The sequence below is a fragment of the Athene cunicularia genome (assembly GCF_003259725.1).
Source record: "Athene cunicularia isolate RWA chromosome 6 unlocalized genomic scaffold, athCun1 chr6_part1, whole genome shotgun sequence".
Lineage (NCBI taxonomy): Eukaryota > Metazoa > Chordata > Aves > Strigiformes > Strigidae > Athene > Athene cunicularia.
This window is the reverse complement of record NW_020799105.1, coordinates 23,626,465-23,649,902: the sequence shown is the minus strand read 5'-3', so window position 1 is coordinate 23,649,902 and position 23,438 is coordinate 23,626,465. Positions and strand designations below refer to the sequence as shown.

Here is a 23,438-nt window from a genome sequence, read left to right as displayed (position 1 = left end):
TTTCTTGGAGAACTGGGGATAATTCTGCATTTTGACCAGTCCAGTGTAGTTCTAAGCTGTGTTGTGGGAGCAGAGAGGTGCCAGTTGGAAGCAGGACTGCATCGTGTGTGTCCAGCATTAGACCCGAACACTTCTCGCTGACCCCTGCAACACCCCCACATGACGAAGCATGAGCACAGGTAATGCTGAATAATTTGATATCTCAAATTTGTCCTTCAAAACTGACAAATTGTCCTCACCTAATTTTGCATTTAACTGCAATTGCAACAGCTGACCCTTTCATATTAGTGCTATTAGATTAAAAAGGCTTCTGTCTCCACAAATCGGGTAACACATCCTTCCACCTTATTTGCATCCACAAACGGGCGAAAAATCAAAACCCTTTTAAATACATTTAAAGTGAGGTTGGAATTGGTGAATCCGTGACAGAGATACTGTAAAGATGGGCACACCGAGCGGAAAAGGTATATGCACAAATAAAATAATTAGGAAAAAAGTGTCAGAATACAAAGAGGGGAGGGACAGAATAAGAGAAGCAAAGCGAAATGCAGATTCACTGGGATGGGAACACACAGCAGGTGTTTGGACAGCAAACAGGCAATAGTAGATGATTTTATGGCAACCCTACAGTAAAATGAGGTCATGCTGCAGACGGAGGCAAACTAAGGGACAAAGATGGGTGCCTTTAAAAATTAAGATGTACAGAAAGAGGCTATTGGAGGCAGAGCTGGCATAAAGCCGCAAAGATGGATGGAGAGGTATCAGCAAAGAGAAAAATGGTAGGAGCGAAGGAGAGGAAGTGTATCACGTACTCCCTGTAGAGAAAACGATTATCACTTTTAGATAACTTTAATAGGCCGAATCCTTGAGATAGCGTTATCAGGAGAAGGAGCTTGAAATACAGCACTAGATAAAAGCAAATCAGAGCTCTGACATAACTTCTGTAATAGCATCCCACCTCTGTAAGGCGATGCTGAGGCGGTTCAGATTTAGATCTGCTGCTGCACTGCGCTGGTTGTGATCCCGTGCTCCAGAAGCCAACACAGTTTGATGCTCCATCTACGCTTTTCATTGTGGTTTACATCTAAAGCAAGGCAATTTTCTAGATTAACAGTTTTTCTCTGAAAAATAGAGGTTGGGACAAGCAACCTGGAGCTGAATTGAGGACAGGAAAGGCTTTGTTCTGATTCGCTATGAAGCGCTTGCGCTACTCTGTCTCCGCATTTGGGAACCAGACCAGACTGTTTGCAAAGGTCTTTTCAAGACTGTTTTCCTCACTTTATGTAGTTTATTTATATATGATGTGTAGAGGTAAATTAGATGTATAATATAGATATAACTTTATAAATATAAATTATACTAGTATAAACTGGTACTTCCGCCCTACGATTTAGCTTTTGTTGCCTGTCATGCAATTATCATTTGTTTTCCCTTTCTTTTCTTCTGTATATGGTGACCCCAGCTATTTTCTAATCGGTAATAGTATTCATTTTTATTCCCATACCTAGGGCACTGGCAACCAAAAAAGTGATTGTCTGAGAAGCGATCACAGAAAATGCACTCTATGAGTTAAAGGTATGGCTCTGTCTAATAACCATGTTATCCCGTCTGTTCTGAGCGCTGAGCCAATATTTGATGTCCTGCAGGTTGTTTCCATTAGGAAGAGAAAGCGATGATGGAGTCGTGCGTTCCTCTGATGAGCCCCTGTTTGTTTATAGGGCACGTTCACCCTCCTGTTTCTCTGAGCGCAGCAGGGCTTGAGCTGTAGGAGAGCATTTCCTCACTCACCGCACCGATCCCCCTCTACTCAATGTTCAGTACCAGCCAAGCTTCCTTAGCTTTATCTCTGGGCAACATTGCAGCTCTTCTGTGGCCCTGAGTAATGCTTCTTTGTTGCCTTCTCTTACTGTTCCTCTCTCTTTTTTTTTTTTTTTTTTTTTTTTTTTTTTTTTCCCCCCAGTGTGCAAAATGTCCCAAACCAACCTCAGAAGTCTTTGCACCTGCATGTGTTTGGCACACAGTGAGGGTTTGCATTACTCCAACTCTCCACATAACTAGGAGAGCTTATTATTGTGTAATATTTTTCTAAAAGATAGGGTGTTTTTTTTTCAACCAGTGAGTTAAACCAGAGTTATTCCAACCTACAAGAATAATCTCTCTGATTTGATACCCGACCGGGGCTGGCTATCATTGCATTGTGTTAATAATAGTGTGTGTGGGGGGTTATTACTTCTTTCTTGTTTTATTTCTAGTTTTTATGCTATCAGTCTGAGTAGCCAAAAAAGAATGTTTTCCGAAAGCTAGCTCGTACTGTGGGATCTTCCCTAAGCAAGGTGGAAAATCCCTCTTGCAAATCATGACGGAGTATGTAATAAATGTCAACTCAATGTTTACTTTGCAGTAAAAGGTTGCAAACTCACCTATGAAACCATCTACCAAAGCAATCCACTCAATGGCAAATGCTCATAATTCACATCAAGGGTATGTTTAAAATAACATAAAAAGCCGAAGATTTGTGGTTGCGGTCATATGCTGCAAGGTTGCTAAGAGAACGGCCAGCTGCTCATATCTCTCAGCCAAACCCTCCCTGACACAGCTATAGGACCACTCTAGAGACTGAAAACCTCCTCAGGTATTCAGTTAGAACAATAATTCTGTATCTCCCTTCTTCCCAGTTTTGGCTGAAATGGCATGATTACTGCGTAGGGTTTTTTTTGCTGTCTTTCTGTGTAAGAGTTTGAGAGTTGTATTAAGAAAAAAACCAACTCGAGGAGATGGGTGTTGCAGTGATGTCAACGATGAGGTCATCCTCACCTAGTTGTAATGTGTACCATGCTCCTACCATGGTTTCTGCTGGAGTTGTCTCCTGTTCTTAGAGGCATCCTGCTATTCAGTATGATTCCTATTTAAAAAAAAAAAAAAAATGCTGAATAAAAACCCAGCGCTAAGTAGCTAGGAAGCTAAAATGCTCATTTTAAAGAAGTGGTTCATGTTTATTGTATAATGAAGAGGAAAAAGGTCCTTTAATTAATATTAACAATTGAGAGAAGATTAGACCAAAAATACCCTATTACCACTTTCTCTAATCCACCTATAATTGTGTACCAAGCTATCAGGGAAGCACTTAAAAACTGAAAAAGCCTTAGTCAGGACCAGAAGGCAATTGTCCGCTTCAGCATCTCCGACAGTTGGACGTGGACATAATCCAGCTACTATTGTCTTTTACTCTGTACTTGCGATGCTCTTCACAGTCCTGCAACAGTCTGGGCTGTCAAATGGAGTCCGCGTGGTGTAGCCGAGCACCTAAAATACAGAAGCTGCCTCCGAGGAGGAGATTTATTCCAGTGAAATAGGAACCAGGTTGTCTTCCTTTGGATTTCTGCAGTAGAGAGGTATCCTGTCTTCAGTGATCTGCCCCCTCTGTATTACAAAAAGTACATGTTTGAACGTTATTAAAATAATTTAGATCACTTTGTCTGGAAAAACGTCGATCTGATTACCACTAGTTTGCATCATTTTTTTTACTTAAGTTTGGAGAAGGCAAAGCTCTCCAGTGAATTAATTAATTTCACTCCGTTTTGACAGACTGCTTAAATCAGCTTAGAAGTGCCACAGCTGAGTAAACCCATCTAGCAGTTTATGATTGCTTCTTTTGGAAGAACCTGCTCAATACCAAGAGCAACTGAAACAGTGCATTAAGGAGAGCGACTTAATTAAATAACTGTTGCAAGAGCAGACAATGGTAAAATATGTACAGTTCCTATAAGACATCGATAGGAAGTTTTAAAGAGCAATACAGGATTTTATTTTTTTTTTTACATTCATACATTTACCTTCATGTCTCAGTGGAAGATGTCCCATTGTGTCACAGATCTGACCACCTGTTAGCTTTCCAACTCTCTGTGTATACACAGCAGGCTCACAGACAGAAGCTTGCAGCTGCCTTTTTCCAAGACATTTTGTTTCACTCTTGAGAGGTCCATCAGCCTTTCATCTGACAGTCTGGCATGAGCTTTGTCCCAGAGAAAATGTACATTCGAACTGTACATACCTATGAGGATGAGCTGGCAGACCTGTAGACCTAAAGTGTTTTTCTGTATTAGTTTGAGAGGACATAAACTGTGGACCATCTTCTGTGAAATAGGGATTCCTTCCTTGTCTGCCTTTTTTTTTTTTTTTTTTTTTCCCCCCTAAGCATAGCAAAACTTTCAAATGAATTGACAGCATAATTTCTTAATCTAAAAGATCCCTCTGCCTTTAATTTCTGCAGATGCTTTGTGTCGTGAGAAAAAAACTGAAAATGAAGTCACCTGTAACTTAGAGATGGGAATAACATTTGCGTTATCATTAATCACTGTTGTGTTTTCCTGAGTTCCAGTGCCATAATTGTAGCTGTCAACCTTGTTGACCTATTTAAGTTTTAATTTACTAGAGGCCTGCCGTTAATGTGACCTGCCGAAGAAGAAATGACACCCTTCCTAGCAACAATTGCAGTCAGATAAACTTTTGTCATCACCTGGTTCCCAATTCCCTTTTGAATTATTTATGAAGGTCATGAATTTCTTAGAAAATCAGGCAACAAGATACCAAGAAGCAAGCTCTCTGTAAGTTTGTGTCTGGGAATTAATTTACTTACTTGAACTGGGAGGTGGCACCATGGCCAAAGGGAAAATGTGAAGCCCCATACACCACGCAATGAAATTACTTCTTGTCTCTCATTGTTTCAGGTCGCGTAGGTTACTGTGCCTGTAAATTTCTTTACATGAGACCCAGTTTCTGCAGACAACAAAGTAATCAAAACCCATACACCTTGGGGAGCCTTAGCAATTTACATGGCAAAGCCAACATGATACAGGATTTGTACCTCGTAGCAGCCGATGGGAGATTTTTCCATCTGTTCCAGCGAGGCCAAGATTTCACCCAGGATGGCTTTGAAGAGCTTCTGACTAAAACAGACCCAAAGAAAAGGTACAGCAGTAGGAAATGGTGATCAGCAGATGAGAGTGCAGGATACGGTTCTGGGCTTGCTCTGATGCTTTGTGCTAGCATGTACGTTACCTCATAACCTAATTCGGGAAAAAAAAAAAAAAAATCTGGTTTTAAACTGTAATGAGAGAACTGAATAGCACAGGTAATATTAAAATTGTGATCTAACGCTACTCCATTATCTAAGCAGTTCCAAAGTTGTAGTGAGCAAACAGGATTTTTTTTTCTCTTCTTTTTTTTATCACCTAGGTTCCTGTTCGAAATCAGTTCAGCATCTCGGGCTGCAAATCTGCGTGTTTCTGAGCAACCCAGCCAGATCTGTGGATTTACCATGATCAAAAGCTGAGGGGCTGAGGGATGGGCTCCCTGGGGAGGGTTGTGCCATCCCCATCCTTGGAGGTTTCAAGACCCACTGGGATAAAGCCCCACAGAGCTTGGTCTGACCCCAGAGCCAGCCCTGCCTGGGGCAGGGTTTGGACCTGAGCCCTCCCAAGTCCTTTCCCACCGGGATTATCCTCTGATCCGAGAAAACAATTTGCTAAACATCAGCTGAGAAATTTTATAGGTATTGTGAAGGTTTGCTCCTGATTCACACGTACCACTTTTTCTCTGCTGACCTCTCTTGTGAGCCCTGAATGAACCCATAAATATATGAAAGGGAAAGCATTAAATTGATCTGGTCTGCAATGATCTATTTGTATTGGTGTGGCTGCCAGACTGAGAATCACGGTCCCATCTGTACCGCGGCACCGGCCAGGCGTCTCAGCTCATTGGGATCGCGCTTAACAGAGACTGGAACGTGGTGCCAGAGAATTTACTGTCAAAGTAAAAGCTGGGAAAACATGGGTGGCTCTCACAAAAACTGAGAGAAATACAAAGTTACCGTGAGGATCACAAGCACTGTCCCGGAACTTCAGTTCCTTGACCATTATCAAGGTGTTTGATGTTTGGTTTTTTTTTTTCTCTCCAGGAGTCACAGCACAAGTGACCTTTAAGGGAGGGTTTGAAAGAGGAAGATTTTGAGGGGAATTCTTTCAGTCCATTAAGACTGGCATGAAATGCAATTCAGAACTGAGAGGTATGACATAGCAGCAGCCAAGGCGGTGTTCGTATCGGAGCAGAGGCAGGAATCAACATCTCTGTAATAGTTTGTGTTTGGAGCAATAGGGAAGAGCAGCCAGTGGAGGGCTGCAAACAGCAGAGTCATTTGGCTGAAGCAATGAGCCAGAAAAATTATCTGCAAAGAAGGATGGCGAGAAGTGAGGTGGTTGGGGATTTGTCAGGGTCAGAGAGATATTTTTAATAGTCCAAGACAGAGGTTAATCAAGACCAATATGAGCACTTTGCAATGTGCAGTTAAAAAGCAAAAATCTGACAGTTGTTGTCGAAGAAAGACCTTAATAACATTGTGCAGGAAAAAGCACAGAATTCGACTCTTAAATCCAGTGGAGTTTACATCAAATTACGTGAACTAATGATAGGCCTTGTCTTCATAAACTTGGATAATAGTGCTTCTGGGAATCGGTATTAATATTAAATTTTTGCATCTATGTAAGAGACGGTAACTTCATCTCCCTATCTCTACTCTCATCTAATCTCATTTTAGGATTCTTTGTTGGTGATACAGTGATGAAAGTATAATCCAAGTCCAGCAGTACTGCTAATCGGGACCCATGAATGGCACAGGCAGTTATCAAATATATTTCCAGTTTACTACTTGAACCCAATTAATATCAAATGGTTTATCAGCAGTAAATAGCTTATGTTTACACATTAAAAATATGCGGGAGATAAATATTTGAGGAAATAGAGGCTATTACAGGTGCTTTCTCGGTTTAGCTACTTGGTGTGTCAATTTATTATTCCATTTATTGTGAGAAACTAAAATGAATCAAAAAGCAAATGCCTCCTCTTTGCACAAATTGCCCATGAAGTGAATCGTTAAGAGGTAGGCAACAGAAGACTTGCTCTGTGCAGCCGATTGCTGCAGTCCAGGCTGTGCAATACAGGCAGTTCATAATGGTCTCTGCTGCGATAACGAAGAAGTATAACGAAGGATCTAGGTGGCGTTATCTTTTAATAACAAAAAGGAAGGGTGTTTCGCTCCAAGTTTTAAGGGCACTCGTAAACAAAGCCCGTTGTTTCTCTCTCGTGTCTGTGAATGCGATGTCATCCTTCAGCACAGTTCACAGTAAATTTAATGAGAACCCCCCTCCCTTATTCCTTTCCCCACTGCAGCAGTTCTGCGAGGTCTTCCTCAGGGTCTCTGGTGGTGGATGTCAGATCAGGCACAGGGGATGGGTCTCTCCCACGCTGCTCATCCCGGGGTCCTACTTCTGCAGCTGGAGGCAACTGCCACCTTGTCTCTTACCTACCACCAGGTCTGAAGCCTTGTTCTTTAGCTGAGGTGGTGGTGATTAATGATTTGTTCGGTCAGTATTAAACAAAGAATGAGGGCCTACAGGGATGGGCATTGCGGAGGTCTGTAACGGAAAGATATCCCTGATATATAAGTAATGAGTGGATGGCATTGAAATGTGGGGTAAGTAAGGCTTCTGGTATAGTCTGATCACCTCTAAAGGTGCAGGCAGATCTGCCACCACCTCTGAAAGAGCCAGGTTTTCACCTGCATTATAGCAGACCTAGGGGAAAATAACTCTTAAATGAAGTAAAATACTTCACCGACGTTTAGAATTTTAAAGTCCGTGTGAAAGGTATTTGGAGTTACCAACTACTGTTTATATTCTTAAAATAATGGTATTCCCAGAATGATATCTAAATGAAGTTTAGAGAAGTGAGTTGATGAATAATGAGGGGAAGAAACCATTGTGGGAACAATTGCTGCGGAACTGTGGAGGACAAATAAAGCACAGTTCCACTCGCTGCTGCTGTATGAATGTTTATCAGGGAGACATTTGCTATCCACATTTTCTTGGTGGTTTCACAAAATTACGCTGCCACTCCTTTCTTTTACCATCAATCCCATTTTTTGCATTGTTTATTGATAAGTTAGAGAAACTTCATCATCGTTTGAGCTGTCTACAAAAGGCCGTGGGAATTTAGTTGGGTTCACTAATGGGAATTCTGAGCCCATGTTCATCTCCTGAAACACGCTGCCTGAGTCTGCCTGTGACGAAGGGGGCTTGCGAGAGATCCAGTGCTGGATTGCAGCCAAAAGGGCTCTGATCTGTGTTGAGAAAAATGCTGCGTCTCTTCATTTCCCAGCAATTTTAGTGTAGTTGAATGTGCTTGGTATTTTGTAATGCCATGTCCTACTATAGGGAAAAAAAAAAAAAGAAAAAAGTTAATTACACTCCATACAAATATTTAGCCACTTTATGTAATGCGTCTGAAATGTGAGCCAGCAAACTATCCCCTCAGTCCACTTATCAGTATTTTTTCCTGACTTCCTAACTTCAATTATTTTCTCATCATTGCACTGTTCTTCCTTAATGCATGGATTACATGATGGAACAGAAAATATGTTCTTGTTTATTCAAGGGAAAAATTACACAAGGACTTTTATTGCATGTCTTTATAAGCAAAGCAACTTCCTTTCTGAAGTGTCTTCACATGTATTACAAATATATAGGAATTATACAAAAACAGTACTATCGTTTTTATTAACAGATAATATTTTCTTTCCCTTGACTCAGTTCTGATGCAAAACCATCCCTGCTCCTAGGTTTAAATTATGCCTTAATTAGGTTGTTATAAAATCACCTGTGACTTTATTAATCTTGCAAAAATAATAGTTGTTTCATGTACACAGTGGCAGGAGAATAGTAGTTTGTATTTGTTTAAACTGGCTGTTTTGTTAAATTAAGTGTTTAAACTAATTAAAGACATTTTTGGGGGATGTCTCAGCTTCAGCCTAATAAATGAGAGTCACGAGAAAGTACACATAGATACTTCCTTATTGCCCATAAATCTGTACTTATTACAACTGTAAACTCTGGAATGTAGTTTTATGGCTCCCATTTCATTGAGGACTATATAGGCTATTACTGATGCTAGATATTTGAATAAGAGCAATTTTGAATTTTGGGTTTGATTGCTTTTAATTGTGAATTATGCTGAAGCTGCTGTAGTCATTATCTTAAAAACTATTTAATTAAATGTAAGTATCCAGCTGTGTGTATTTTCAAAGAGCCAAAAGGCTCTAAGATCTTGAACAGAGGAGCAATATATGTGTGTGTGTGTGTATATATATATATGTTTATATATATATGTATGTGTATATATATATATATATATATATATATATGTATCACAGGGTTTGCAAAAATCTTCCCTCCTCAGTTTTCTTAGAATTTCCTTACTTGGGGGTGTTTCATTTGCAGCCTTAATGACTGTTGTAGTTTCTATTTCTCATGTGTAATTTGAATTTTTGAAATAATAAGCAGAAATTAAGGATAGGACTCAGCTAAGAGGATCAGTACGGAAGGCATCCTGGGCAGAGGGAGGAATGGAAACTTGATTCCTGTTTCACCCCTGCTGCCAAAGAGGAACAAATCTCACATGCCTTGACTCCTGCCCACTGCCACTAAATGTGAACTTTTTTTTTTTCTCTTGATTTTTCATCTTCAGTCTCCCACAGCACTAATTACAATTCCTCCCCTCTGAGAGACTGTTGTCCTTCTTCCCTTTTCACTTCAGCCCCCATCTTTGTGCCAGATCGATACCAGATCCCTATCCAAGTCACTCTCCTCTCACTCTGCCTTTTTTTCCACAATTATTCCCTATCTTTCTTGTCTGAGCTTCTTCCTTTCCCCGGCCACCTTTTAACTCATGTCTTCTCTTTTGGGTTTCTAATTTGTCAGCATCCTTAATCTTTATTTTCCTGCCAGTCTCTGGGATGAAATTATCTTTTCTCACATCTCCCTTCCCCTACCTAATTTCTCGGGAAATCTGTCTCTTGATTGTCCCTCTTTTTCCCCATACCAGTGGCAGCCAGCCCCTTGACTCAGCCAGTCCCTGTTCCCCTCCTCTATTCATATATGAACCTGTGTCCCCTTGGATGTACCAATCCTCAGCCGGTTACACAATCCAGCCAGAGTTCAGCTAAGGCTTCTGCCCAGACTTCAGGCATGCCTCTGAGTTAATGACTTGAGTTAAAGAATCAGCATTAACTTTGAATTTTCTGGCTTTTGACTTTTCTTTTCACAGCTTGACATTTTTGTAATGCTTTGTTTTTCTGGTACTTCAAAAAAAAGCAGATGGCGAATAATGTCACAGCAGAATGCATAACCCTGGCTTTGGCAAGTCTGCCACCCCATTACCACAGCTCTCCAGGGCTGGTTAATGGTGTTGTCCTCGGTCATCCTGGAGCATTGCCCCTCCTGGTGCCACATGCCAGAAGAGCCACCCTTCGGTGTCTCCTCCCGAAGCCAGCTTGGCCACGTTGGAGAGGTGCCACCTTGGGTAGGTGGCAGCCGTAGACAGGCCTCTCAGCAGGGAACACGTGGGCTGCCAACGGTGCCAAGGAACAACAACAAAAAAGACAAATAACTGAGATGACAAGCTGAAAGACAGCACACAGGGAAGGGTCAGCCCAGAGGCAGAGCAGAGAATTGATTCGCTAACCTCTGAGATGCATCTCACTGATTTTCTGCAATACCTTGACAGAAACCAGATACTACAGTGATAGCTAATTTAAAGGTATCAATAGACAGTCACACTCCAGTCTCCTGAATCCCAAATATTTTCCGTAGTCACACAACCACCCTGTCCCTCCACAGCTCCACAGTATGCTTAATCTGTGTGATATTATACACATCTTCTTTGAACTGTGACAGATTGGGGCTGCGCAAACCATTCTGGAGGTTTGCAACTTGGTATATTCTAGGAGTGATTTCAAACAATTACATACCTGGATGTAACTTTGCACAAAGACATATTTTTATGAGCAGTGGAGTTTTTACTGAAGGGATGTAGCTCTGGCAGTCGCCAGTGCAGCACTCCACGCCGTATCTCGCGGGTCAGCGGGAGGCTGTGTAGCTCCCCCATTATCCACGTCCCATCTCAGCTGCCTAGGGAAACAAACAGAATTAAAAATGCTTGATGTGAAGTGAATGCCATCATCTAGATGTTTAAAAGGGAACGGAATCAGTTTGATGTGAAAAAATATATGATCGTGTAATTGGGGGTTAAAGTGTTAGTGGGTCCTCCCAAAATGCAATTAGAGAGATACTATTCACGTTGTGAACAGCACACCTTTAATCTTAAACTATTTCAGAAGCTCCATTTGTGTGGTTTTTCCAACTCCATTTGCAGGAAAGTTCCAGCCTAGCTTAATAATATAGTGGCAGTACTTCACAATGCTCTCCAACGTACAGAAGTAGCTATTAAACTGTCAACAGCACTAAAAGATGATATTTTGATGGCAATGGATAGGAACCCCATCTTCCTGCTCACGCTACTCAACATTTCTGTAGCTTTCAAGCACAGTCAACCATAATTTGTCACTGACTTGCATACGTGACATTGGCTGAATAGGTAGTCTGAGCTGCAACTGCGTCAATCAATTTTTCCAGGCAAAACTCACATAGCATCAATAGGCTGTTATTCCCTTTTTCTTCTCCGTACCTCTTGCACTCGTTCCTGTTCACCATCTACCCGGAGACCTGTAGAGAAGTTGCAGGACATGCCAACTTCCTTGCTGAAGCTGTTTTGCTGATATCGACCTGCATAATCCCCTTCCACAGCTGCAGCCGGAGATATCATTATATATACAGAATGAAGAGCAAACTCGGTCTCGGTACATCCTGCGGGGAAACGTTTCCTAGGACTGAGTTGGCCAGTATCTGTCTGGCTATCTTCTCCTTTCTGCCTAACCTTTCCTTTAATGTTGCACATATCCTAAAGGACATTTTCAACGTTTGGTGCGGGTGAAGAAATAGAGTTATTTCAGGTGAAAAAAAATTTTTTTTTTGGCCATTGTTAGAAGTCCACAATGGGAGGGGGTGACCTCAGCAGTGATCTCTGTAATCACCACCCTGAAACCACGCCTGCAATCTGGAAGAAACAGCAAACTGTGGTTTGTGCCAAAATCTAGCAGATTATCACAAACTCTTCTGTCCCTTCTGCAGTTTTAAGCTTGTGATCAAAAGTCTTTAAAAAGCCTTCAATCCCATCTACACCAAACTCTGAATAAAGTTGTGTTCTTCTCAGTCTAAAACAGTTGAGAATATCAGAGTCAGAAATAAGCTTTACTTATAAATTCTCAGGCAAAATCAAATTATTTCATATCCTTGTGCTCCAAGTTGTTTTTTCTTTCTTGTCTTAACTGGAATGGTGAGAAAATGGTGGGAGGAAAAGTGCATCTGCCTGGGTTGTTCTAGAAAGCCTAGGCAGCAAACAATACAAAGTCTGCCATGAAATGTTCACCAGCCTGACTGGTATTACAGTGTAATGGTTCTCTGGTTGAAATCTTGAACTCATTGCAACATCTTTGGATTTAAAGATGACCAAAATCACTACAGGCAACTGTTAGGAAACTTTGTACCGTAGACTTCAATCAACTACAGGAACACAGGACGATGCTAAAAGGATTTTAAGGTATTTGTTCTTATATTCTCTGCATTTTAAGTCTTTAAACCTGTTCTGAGTCCAGGAACATTTTGTTGTTTGCTTGGCAAAAGCATGCCCTCTAGGAAGGTATCTAGGAAACGTAGAGGTCACTGGTGTGCTCAATGCATTTTTGTAGTAGGTAATCACCTCCTCCATTAGAAATATGTACCACAGAAGTACTTATATCTGAGATATTTTTCTCCTTGTAAAGCCCTTTGTACACCGTAGTCAACTCTCAATATCCTTTCTGACAGCAAACCAGCTCAGATCACATATTTTTAAGACCTTTTTCCTTAGCGAGTTCAAATAATTTCTGCAGAGATTTTCTACACTGGCTTATTTGCCAGTGTCCCTTTTAGAATATGGATACCAAAACTAATACAACATTCCAGTGCTGCTCTTAGCAGTATCAGATAAAATGATAAAAAATGTGTGTTTATACATCCCAATGATGCGTTATATAACTGCATAGGTAATTGATTAAAAAATCCTCATTGTGTTCAGTTATTAGTTTTGTGATCAGTTAAACGGAATTATGATTATTTTATTGTTATTATTTTCAGTCACTGTACATTTCTAGATGGTAAATATTGAGGAAAACAATGGTGCTGCTGCTAATTATTCAAAAAACCTTTAAAAGTTAAAATGTCACGTTGAAAGAAATCGCCTTCAAAACCTTCTTTTCAAAATAGCAACGCGGTGTATGATTATTTTTTTAAAAGTAAATTATAAATCTCCTGGTTTTCATTGCAGTTTTTTGTTTGTTGTTTTGGTTTTTTTTTTTTCCCCATAACTTGCACTCTGAACGTGAACAGTTTGGAAGCCAGGTGTTAGCTATTTAGCAGTCCAAGAGGTCATTACAGAAATATGCACAAAACCACGTGCGAGCAGCGTACTTGGAGATTTCCTCTTAACTTTGCTCAAGAAGCACTCAGAAACAAAGAGCCCAGCTTCAATATTTAAGTCAAGAAAATGAAACATTCATGTGCTGTAGCTAGATATTGTTGCTGTAGCCGAACAGCCCGCGCCTGCCTGAGGTTGAGGATGCACAACTGAATTTATATTCTGGTCATAAAACCTGCATTTAGGGACACAAATTCTAACCAATCAGACTAAATAAATCAGCAGGCCCAGGTTTTATCATCACAGATAACCCTCATTAATCCAGCAAGTTTTTCCTGAAGACAAAGGACAAAATGAATTGCTTCATTGGAGTTGCCTGAGCAGCATGCTAATGCGGGGAGGTGGAAGGCATGAATTATTCATGCCCGAGCAGCCTGAGCAGGCAGATCCTGGCTTTCCCTGTTACCACTGCAACAAGTGGCGACTGGCCCGGCCACGCTCGGGCCATCGCGCATCCCCGGAGAGCGCCAAAATGCCTTCTGGAGGGGGAAAAACTCCGTGTCTCCGCTGCGCCCGACACAGCCGGGTGGATTTTCAGGTTAAGCCTTATGCAAAATGGACCCGGGAAACACAGTCTTTTGTAACTCAAATGTACTTGACCATAAACTACTCTTCTTGGAAGAAAACTGGTTGCTTTGGTAAGTTTGTGCAACTTGTGACGTTTTCTGAATCCGCTGTGAGCTCTTTTCAGTTCGCAGTAATAACGTGCAGTGTTCTAGCAGCCTTTCTAAAAGTAGTCTACATTCTTTTTGCTTTTAAAATGACTTGGAGAAGCCTAAAAGGCACGCAATAACTTAACTTCTAACTCTATAAAATGTGTAAACAGTATACATGGAAGTGACACTAAAGTTACAATCAAGTCTTCTTAAATTAACTTCTATTATTTAAAGTTTTGAATCCCTGTAGCACGCTACTAAAACAAAATATATTTATGATCCAAGTCTGATTTCTTGCAGCCAAAACTGAGAGTACTGTAATTCGGTGATTACACTGGAGAATCTGAAATAACATGTGTTCTTTTTCACAAGAAATGTCTGTTTCTTCTTGCAAGTGTAACTTGTGCTGCTCTTTATTCAGCTAAACTCATTTCAGAGGTTGGGAACAGGAGCTGAGACCTGCGTAACGTTCTTATCATGCATTAACTGTTCTGTTGTATTATCAAATAGTTGAAAAGCACTGGTAATTTACCCAATTTTTCTAAGGATAGGAAGATGTATTTTCTATGTAAAGCACATGGCAGTGATGAACTGAGGCTAGACCTACCACTTCTTTATAAGGTGAAAAGCATCAAATTATTTTATTCATTATCAGTATTCCTACCTATAATATTTGTTTCAAATTGTTTATCTGATTTTTGATGTTTTCCAGTAGCAATACTATCAGCATTGCCTGAGAACTCTCAGGTAACTCAGTACTTGGCACAGTTAAAAAACTGGTATAAATAATCAGCTCCCAAGAGCAAGAGGCCATGGATAGAAGCATGAATATGAAACGAGTCTCGAATAAGTTTTGATTGTGGATAAAAAGCTCTCCCTCTTTTTATTTGTTTGTTTTTAATTACACAGTCCAGATTCTGCCGCTTCTACTTTATTTTCTTTGTTTTGATCATAAAAGCATTTTATTTGACATCCAAAAGACAGCCAAATTTTGAAGGGATAAAAGTACTGCACAATGATATCTAGTGCTAACAGTAATTAAATGCCCTATTTTTTAAGAAAAAAAAACCAAACAAAAACAAACCCAAGAGGTGAAAATAGGGATATGTAAATAGCAGGAGATATGCAAACAATGGATGTAATCCTGCACTCCTTAATCATGGGAGTAATCCTTATTCACGTAAGTAATCCTGTTGGTTTCGATAGACTCACATCAGTAGGTGCTGTAGCATAAGGCCCATATTTTTCAGGGAGATAACACTGTCTGGTTTACCTGTTTTTTTGTTGTGTTGTTTTTTGTTTTTTGTTTTTTTTTCCCTGTAATGTAATTTTAGCAGCACAGTTTTTAGTGATGTGTTTGAATGCATTAGTGATAATACTAAATTAGACTTTACCAAATGTCTATTTTCCTTCTGAAAGTATAAAAGAGAAAAATGGAATAATGTATTAGATGTGGCAGTAAGAAGGTACAAACACCACATATTTTATTAGCAATGTGCTTGCAGTGGAATAGCACTACTCACCCTGTCGACTGTGTTGGTAGATTACTTTTTGGTACATGTGGTATATAAACTTTGCTTCTTTTAGGATAGGAGACAACTTTAGCAAAAAAAAAAATCACTGTGACACCTGATGTCTCATAAAGTACATTTGGGTCTCCATAAAAGTGATGTTGATGAATATCGTTCCATCTTTCTGATCCAAATACGTGGGGTTTGCAGTAACATCCTGTGAATGTCTTCAGTGCTGTAATGGTCCCTGATCTTGCTAAAGTAACACTTGCAGTTCTGCCTTGGAAATAATGTTTTATATCCATGTTGCTGTTGTTTTACCCTCCTCATCAGCCCAGCTTGGCGCTTCTGAGCTTTCCACTCCGAGACCCCATAGCACTGCCCTGTAATCCAGGATGGGGCTTGAGAGCACCTGTGCGCCCTTCCCCAGGCAGTGCATCTGCTAATGAGGGAAAACTAATTACTTAAAAGCTTTTGGTGCAAGGGGGTGGAGAAGTATAAATAGTCATGAACTGTTCCTGGTGCTCTGCAAGCCATCAGCCTGTGTTTGTGCTGGATGCCAGCAGTGTTAGTGTGGATGTGAACGGTACCCTGCGACCACTGCACTCACTGCTGTGTTAAGATGCCTCCTCTGTGGAAATATTCTCTTGTGTGCACCCTGAAGGGGCCAAAATAGAAATGAAGTAAAAATGCAATGGATGGCGGTTCCAGCTGGTGTGAAAAACCTACACTTAATGAAGTTGGTATTAAGTACCCATTAGCTTTTTGTTGGTTGCATTGAGACACCAAGAATGAACTGATTGTTCTTTAATCAGCTTCATTACGTGGCAAAGATTTTGGCGTTTTGCATTTTCAGATGACGTATACTATATTATTAGCATCTACTTACACAGAGGTATGTATGGTACTGGAGCAGTTTAATGCTGAGCCTACGTGGCTCTTATGGACAGCAGAGTGCTGGAGGGAATCAAATGACCCTTACAAGAGGCTGGAAGGGCAGACTGGCAGCTGCTGCCCGGGGAGAGACCAGAGTGGCCCTTGGCAGCAGCTTTTCTTCTCACCTACTCCATGCAGGCTCCCAGCAGGCACATTAAACCCCTCCAGGTAAGTCCTTTTCTGTCCCCTGCCCGCTGCCCATGGAGTCAATGCCTAATCTTTGGAGAATGCCACAAACATTGGCTGGACATTAACTTGAACTTTATAACCACAGCTTTGAGGGCACTTTTTTTCTACATCCATTCTCCTTTGTGGTATTATTTAAAAAAAAAATAAAAATTAAAAAATCACATGCAGCTGTTTTTGTTTAAGGATCTCCTTCCAGCAGTGGACAGAGGTCAGGTGCCCATTTTAATTTTTACTGCTTTTTGTGAATTTTAGAGGTAGCTGTTCATGCAAATCTATTAAAATGTCTTTAAAACTTGGCCAAATAAAGTGCTCTAGAGCGGTTCAGCTCATTTTGTATCAAAAAAAAAAAAAAAAAATCATGTTTGTGGTGATTTGGAGCATCATGTTTTGTTGTTTTTGTTCCTTTGTGCATAAAAACTAGGTAGAGCAAGAGGTGTTTTCTGTAATGACTGACATGTCACTCTCATGTCTCTCTTCATTAGAGGCTGCTTGTCTCCCCTTGTTTCCCACCCAGGGCAGAGGGCAGGGGGATGTGTAGTCTCCACTCTTTCCCCAGGTTAGAATCTCTGTGAGAGCAAAGCTGTGGGTGTGCATGCTGCGGGCAATGGCAGGAGCAGGTTCTTTGCGGTTTGGCAGCATTCCCTCCTTTGTGTGAAATGTATTTTGCCGTATTTTGGGGTCGGGGACACGAAGGCGGCGAATTGTGGCTGCTCTGCCTGGCTGTGGGCATTGCCAGGGTTGATGGGCTTTGCTGCATCGATGTGGAAGCGTGCTGAGGTTTCCTACTTGGGGCTTCCATTGCAAAGCTTGTCTAAACGGCAGTTACGCTGGGCTAAGTTATTTGGAACAATACCAACCTTCGGTTCTAAGCCCAAGTAGCACACAAAATAAAAGGCAAGTTTTAAAGCGCAGGTAGAGGAAATTTTCTGGCGGTTGTTTTGTGGCTGTCTGGGAGTTTGTGGCAGAGAAAGCAGAAAGACTGGAAAAACCAGCGTGGAGCCCGCACAGGGTGCGAGTAGAGCAAGGTCTGGGAGCATGGCCCTGGTGAAGCCGAGCACCAGCTGAACATCAACCACTTATTCACTGGTCCCCCGGGTCAGAGCCATGCAGCAAACTTCAGCTAAGGTGACACGACGTGGTCACCGCCTGTGGAGCAGAGCCTGGAGCGGGAGACGTGTCCCCTGGTCCAGCACGTCCTTGTGATGGGACGGGACACGTTTGTTGTGTGTAGGACCTTGGGCACTGCAGAGCCACATGCGTGACCAGGGAACAATCTCCAGCAGAAGGCAACCACAAGACGTTGTGGATGACTCGGTTAACCTTAACAAAAGGCTAAACCAACACAACTACCTTAATGATATGCTTATGAGTAGCTGCCTAGTGGCTTCTCAGTGGAAAAGCCGAGCTGGTATGACAGACATATTAAGTATGACAACAGCACAGATAAAACTGCAGTGCATATGAACTTCTTAAAATAAAGGTTTTTACTTGTTCTCCTTGTGTTCCTTTGCTGCAAAACCTGTTCTGAGAGCAGCCAGGTCTGGAGGACCAGCACTCCTTTCCCTCTTTGCAGTCCAACCCAACCCCAAGCTGGTATCTCCCCAGGGCGTGTTTCGACACTGGTCTTGTTTCATGTGACATTTCTGCCTCTGTATCTCTCTGGAGTGGGAGAGGAGAGCAGAGGACAGTCACACTCAAACCTATGTGTGAGGTCCCAGGCCCAAACCTGCCTCAGATTTCCATTGGCAATGTGCAACAAGCATTAATCACGGCCGTGTGATGGTGTAACCTGTCAGTCATGCATCTGACAGTTCACCAGGAGCAGCTGGGAAAATTCAGTGTAAACTACTGTTGGGCATATAGTGATGTCCATTATCTATTTTAAACATGCATAAACTTTCCTCCGCTCCCTGAAAAGCATGTGCAGCCTCATGCCGAGTGTTGCTACCTGGTTTGCTGGTGGTGCGTTACCATTAGTAATGAGGGTCCTGCACAGGGATGTAGCACAAAGAACTGAAGAGATGTCTTTTCTGTCTTTATATAAACCTTTCCTGATGATTAAAGACAGTCAGTGGAGGCTTTATAAGGGACAGGGGATGTAACGGTGCAGAACAAACATACAATAAAAAGTCACAAAATTCCACGTATTTCGACCATTTTTTGGAAGAGGAAGGATCGAGTCAAGAGAATATAGACACAGTTTCCTTTGTATCTGTAGTATATCATAGGATAAACATATGGAAAACCAGAAATCTTAAGAGCAGAAGGTAACGTTAGCTGCAGTCCTCATGGGTGGTGTGGAGCGCCTCTGGGATTGTGTTTCAAATCTGTCTGAATTTCATTGATTGTGTTTATTTTGATACTTCTGGTGATCTAAACTTCTAGTGCCTCTTAGAGCTGCATACATGTAAAATAAAGTTGTGAGGTTGAGTACACAACAACGGGGCAGGTTGGGGAGATCCCTTGCAGGGCTTGGCTCGGACATCCCCACGGGGAAGCCAGAGCAAGGCAGAGCCGGTGGCTGTGCTCTCTGTGACTCCTCTGCCTGCTGCCTCTTCTGAAGGCACCAACTGCCACTTTTCGGATGCGGAGGAGGAGCCGCTCTCCTCGCCCTGTCACAGCACAGTGCTGGTACAGCTCTCCTCACACCCAGTATTTTGGACATGTACAAGAAACAAATACATCCACAGCTGTCAGACAATTGTACCTGTAAATCAATCCCACCCACAGCGCTTGTGCGTAGTGAGGGCTGTTTGGGAAACGCATTTACATTGATTTTTTTTTTTTTTCAATAATATTAGGCTTTAACATGCAAAGTTCCTCCTCAAATTCTTGGAGAAGGAGGGTACTTTATTCCTATGTAGTCAGTTTTGTCAACAGATCACCTTTTGTCTAAATTATACTGAAAACAAGGTTTAGTCAATAACTATGTGGCTGGCTCTCACTTTGCTAAAATTTCATTCAACCATCTTTTTGCTCATGTGACTGAGGGAAAACGAGACACCCATTAAACTGAAGGCGTGTGCTCACCTTCATTAACAATATTGTGCAGTCTTGCAAAACCAGAGCAGCCGTCTGCAGCGAGGTTCCGTGCTAACCTGCAGATAACGGCACCAAATTTCTCGGCGCAATTTAAAAAAAAAAAAAAAAAGGAATTGAAGCAATGTGATTTCATTCTTACTCTCTACATCTGGAATTGAATGTGGGTAATACAATGTGCATTGTCACACTGAGTATGATATACCATAGAGTGCATTGTGGATAGATCTCTCATGCGGTCCTTTCCATATAGAATAAAATAGCTGGATGGAGATACAGAACTTAATGGGAGAAAAGAAAAAGCTGCGTGCTAGAATGGACATAGATTTAGGGGGGTTGCTATGGTTTCTTTTATAAAAACCTTCCAGCCACAGAAATTACTCTTGCAAACAATGATGTATGTAGGTGTAAAGAAACGTATCACACAAGCAGCAGCAGCCCATGCGTACGGGGCCAGGGACACCAGCGAGCGTTCGGCGCTTGGCTGGTGCTGGACATCGCCAGTTGAGCCATTCCCTGTCCTCTCCTTAAAATTGAGTTGTCCTAAAGCAGACTGAGAACTGCTGAGTGGTAGCAGCCTTTGCTTGGTGAAAAGGTGAGTGCGTAGCTAAATCACCCAACCCGTTATTTTCTTATTGCATCCTCCTCTTTCTGTTATCTTTCTGAATTTCTCAGTGCTGAATTTTTTAGGGCAAATGCTGCTTGCTTCATTTATTTTTTTTTTTCTTCCTTTGCCTGCATATTGCCTTGAACAACAGCTCATGACCTAGTTCTGTCTTTTAATTGCTACTGCAATATGAATTTTAATTCCAGCTAGAGTCCAGATGTATTGAGGATATGCAGCACATGTCAGGGGCAGGGTCATTTATTTAACAGGCCAGTGTTTCTCAGGCCTTGAATTCAGGGAGCCCTTAACCTTTTTGAAAAAAAAATCTTAAACCATCATCATGTATTTCACTGTTGTCTGGTGATGGGAAATGGAGATAATAACCGTTAATCTAAATGCTAATATGGATTTGCTCTTACAGCTTAGTTTGTTTAACTGTTCTTTAAGCTTCAACTAAAAATATTAATGGAGATAAATGCAAGACTTATGCTTGCATCCTCCAGTGCCCAAATGAACCAGGCTATGGGTAATGAGAATTTCTAGGAGCCCATCTCTGCTTATAGATACTTAATTTTTTTTGCTTCTTTTCATGACTTTTTTTGGTGACTTAGGGACGCTGGTGGTAGATGAGTGGGTTATCAAGAATTGTACATATTACGCCTCTGATGAAGATCACCACTCGATGAACAGGGTATTAGATTTAGCATGTTCCAAAAGAGTACGGTTTTGGGAACAATATAAACTCTGTTCACAAAAAAAAAAAAAATTATTTACTTCTCTGCACTTTAGAAGAAACACTGGCTACATTTATTGCATTTTGAGCATCTCGGATTTCCTCTATCAGCTCACATTTAGCTGTTTTGCTTAGCTAAGATTTCCCTCTTTTGCTCCACTGAAAGGGTTAGTGAAGGCAAGTTTTCGACATGCCTTCTACTGACTGCTCCAGGAAGGGCTTAATTTTAATCATTCTATGATTGCAGCTTGTGAAAGATGCTGGAATCCTTTGGGAGGAAAAAAAACTGCATCTATAAAAACATAAGCTGTTTTAGGTTAGATTAGATCTTGAAATGCTGGGATACACTAGCATTTAATCAGCGTAGAAGTTCATATTAAGGGAACTGCAAATAGAAAAAAAAAAAAAAAAAAAAAAAAAAAAAAAAAAAAAAGTGGTTTTTGAGATACACGTGCCCTACACAAAACATACTCATACAAGGTGAGTGGAATTTTTCTTTATATTATACCAGTTGATGTAGAATGAAGGAAAGGAGAGTTGGTAATACTCTGGAGAGCTGGAGGAGGATCAGAAAGCGGAGGACACAGCCTCACACAAGTGCTGGAAAGTGTCTGGGAGGAGAAACCCAGGGAAGGACAGCACACGAGTGCATCTGCATAGAGTGCTGGTAAAAAAAAAAAAAAAAGCTGGATCTAGGAGCAGAGCAGCTGCCTGGACTGTGGCTCCGTGGGTTCTCTACAGGCAGTCAAGGTTTCGCATCATCTTTGCCAAGGTGCATGGAAGAGGATCCCTGTCTTCATCATTAGCATCCTCTTCCCCGAAAACTTCTGGCCAGATCCTAGTGCTCGCTGGTCACTCTGCCAAGCAAAGATTTAAAAGCACAGCTGCATCAAATTGTTATCACAGTGATCTCTTACAGGCATGATGTATATTGCAACTTGTTCTCGTGGTAGACATAATGTTACTGTCTTATATTATTACTGATATTTGATGTACAATACAACTATATTTAATTAGCTAACTAAAATGCGTTCTCTGCCAAAGATATGATAAGCAGGAGGGAAAACCACCTGCTTGGAGAAATGCCTCGTAGCAGGATAAGTAAAAAAAGCAGATAGTACAGTCTGAGAAACAGAAATTTAGTACATTAATCCCAAAGACCCCCCCACCAAAACCTGTGGCACCTTGTAGCTGAGATTTCAGAATAAAACCCAGCAATTTAGTTACAAAATAAATCTTTTTAAAAGGAAACTGTCATGATATCACCTACAAACATTTTCGAACAGCAAATTAATATAAAGATTACGATTACGGTAGAAAAAAAGATGCTTCTGTGTTCAAAGGATAAGTACTTTTATGGTTGGGAAAAGACCTTCTGTTCCTCACCCAAAGGGCTGAAGCTTTGCCTTATGGTGCAAAATTTAGCCGTGGCCCAGGGAGTCGTCCCTAATACAACCACGCTCGTATCATCTCCTCGATACCCACATCCACAGTGGCAACATCAGAACGTCACGTAAGGTTTGAATTTTTTTTTTTTTTTTTTTTTTTCATCTGCTGTGGAGACAGGAGACCAGACTCGCTGGCCAGCAATCTGCGTTGGTTTCTCGACTCCTCTTTGTGTGGTTGATGGCAATTTCCAGGCTGCCGTCGCTGCCCAAAGCCAAAACCTCCCTCGGCAGCTCTCAGAGCCTCCCGCCAGCAGCTGAGCTATTAGCAATCGCTTTCATGCGCTGCTCTCCTGTGGGAAATGTGGGCTGACTTGGTTATTGTATGTGGGAGGAGGATGTGAGAGCGCGAGCCAAACGCCACCGCAGGTCCCTTTTCTCTTGCAGGTGGAAAGATAAAAGGGCTTGTCGATGGGTCTCTGAGCCCTCTTCCAAAAAACCAGGGGAGGCTTTTCCTGCCTGGGGTTCACGGGGGGACTGTGAGAAGGGTCCCCTCTTGCACAACCTCTGCTGCTTTCACCCCGTGAGGCTGGCATAGGGTTCAAGGGCTGCATTGGGGCAGGACCACGGCTCCTGCAGCGCCTGGCTGGGGCAAGTCTGTGTCTCCCAAATTGTGTTTGTGGCCAAAGAAAAAGGGCTGAATGAGGTGGGGGTCGGTAGGCTTGTGCAGAGTTAAAGAGCTGGTTTTGTGGGTCCTTCCAGGAGCTTGTCCAAAGCAAAAAAGGTCAGAAAGGGCCAGGAGGGAGAAACCTGAGGAATAGCTCAGCGAGCTCCAAGGAAACTTGGGCTGCTGTCTGCATTTTGCAGGCTGGTAAATGAAGTCCAGTTCTGGGTCTGTGAGAAGCAGCAAAGGAAAGAGAG

At 41.7% G+C, this 23,438-nt stretch overlaps 1 protein-coding gene across 2 annotated transcripts in view; it reads left to right on the top strand.

The window, feature by feature from the left end:
• The first annotated feature begins 13,893 nt into the window (after window positions 1-13,893).
• The window catches only part of C6H10orf90 (chromosome 6 C10orf90 homolog), a 67,393-nt gene continuing 57,848 nt past the window's right edge, over window positions 13,894-23,438 (top strand). Inside the window, exon 1 of one of the 2 annotated variants that reach the window (XM_026851305.1) lies at window positions 13,894-14,099. In XM_026851305.1, the coding sequence (XP_026707106.1) occupies window positions 13,934-14,099 (166 nt within the window). In that variant the 5' untranslated portion in view covers window positions 13,894-13,933. Of the gene's footprint in view, window positions 14,100-22,568; window positions 22,651-23,438 lie in introns of those variants that run through there. The other variant, XM_026851306.1, reaches the window with a different exon arrangement.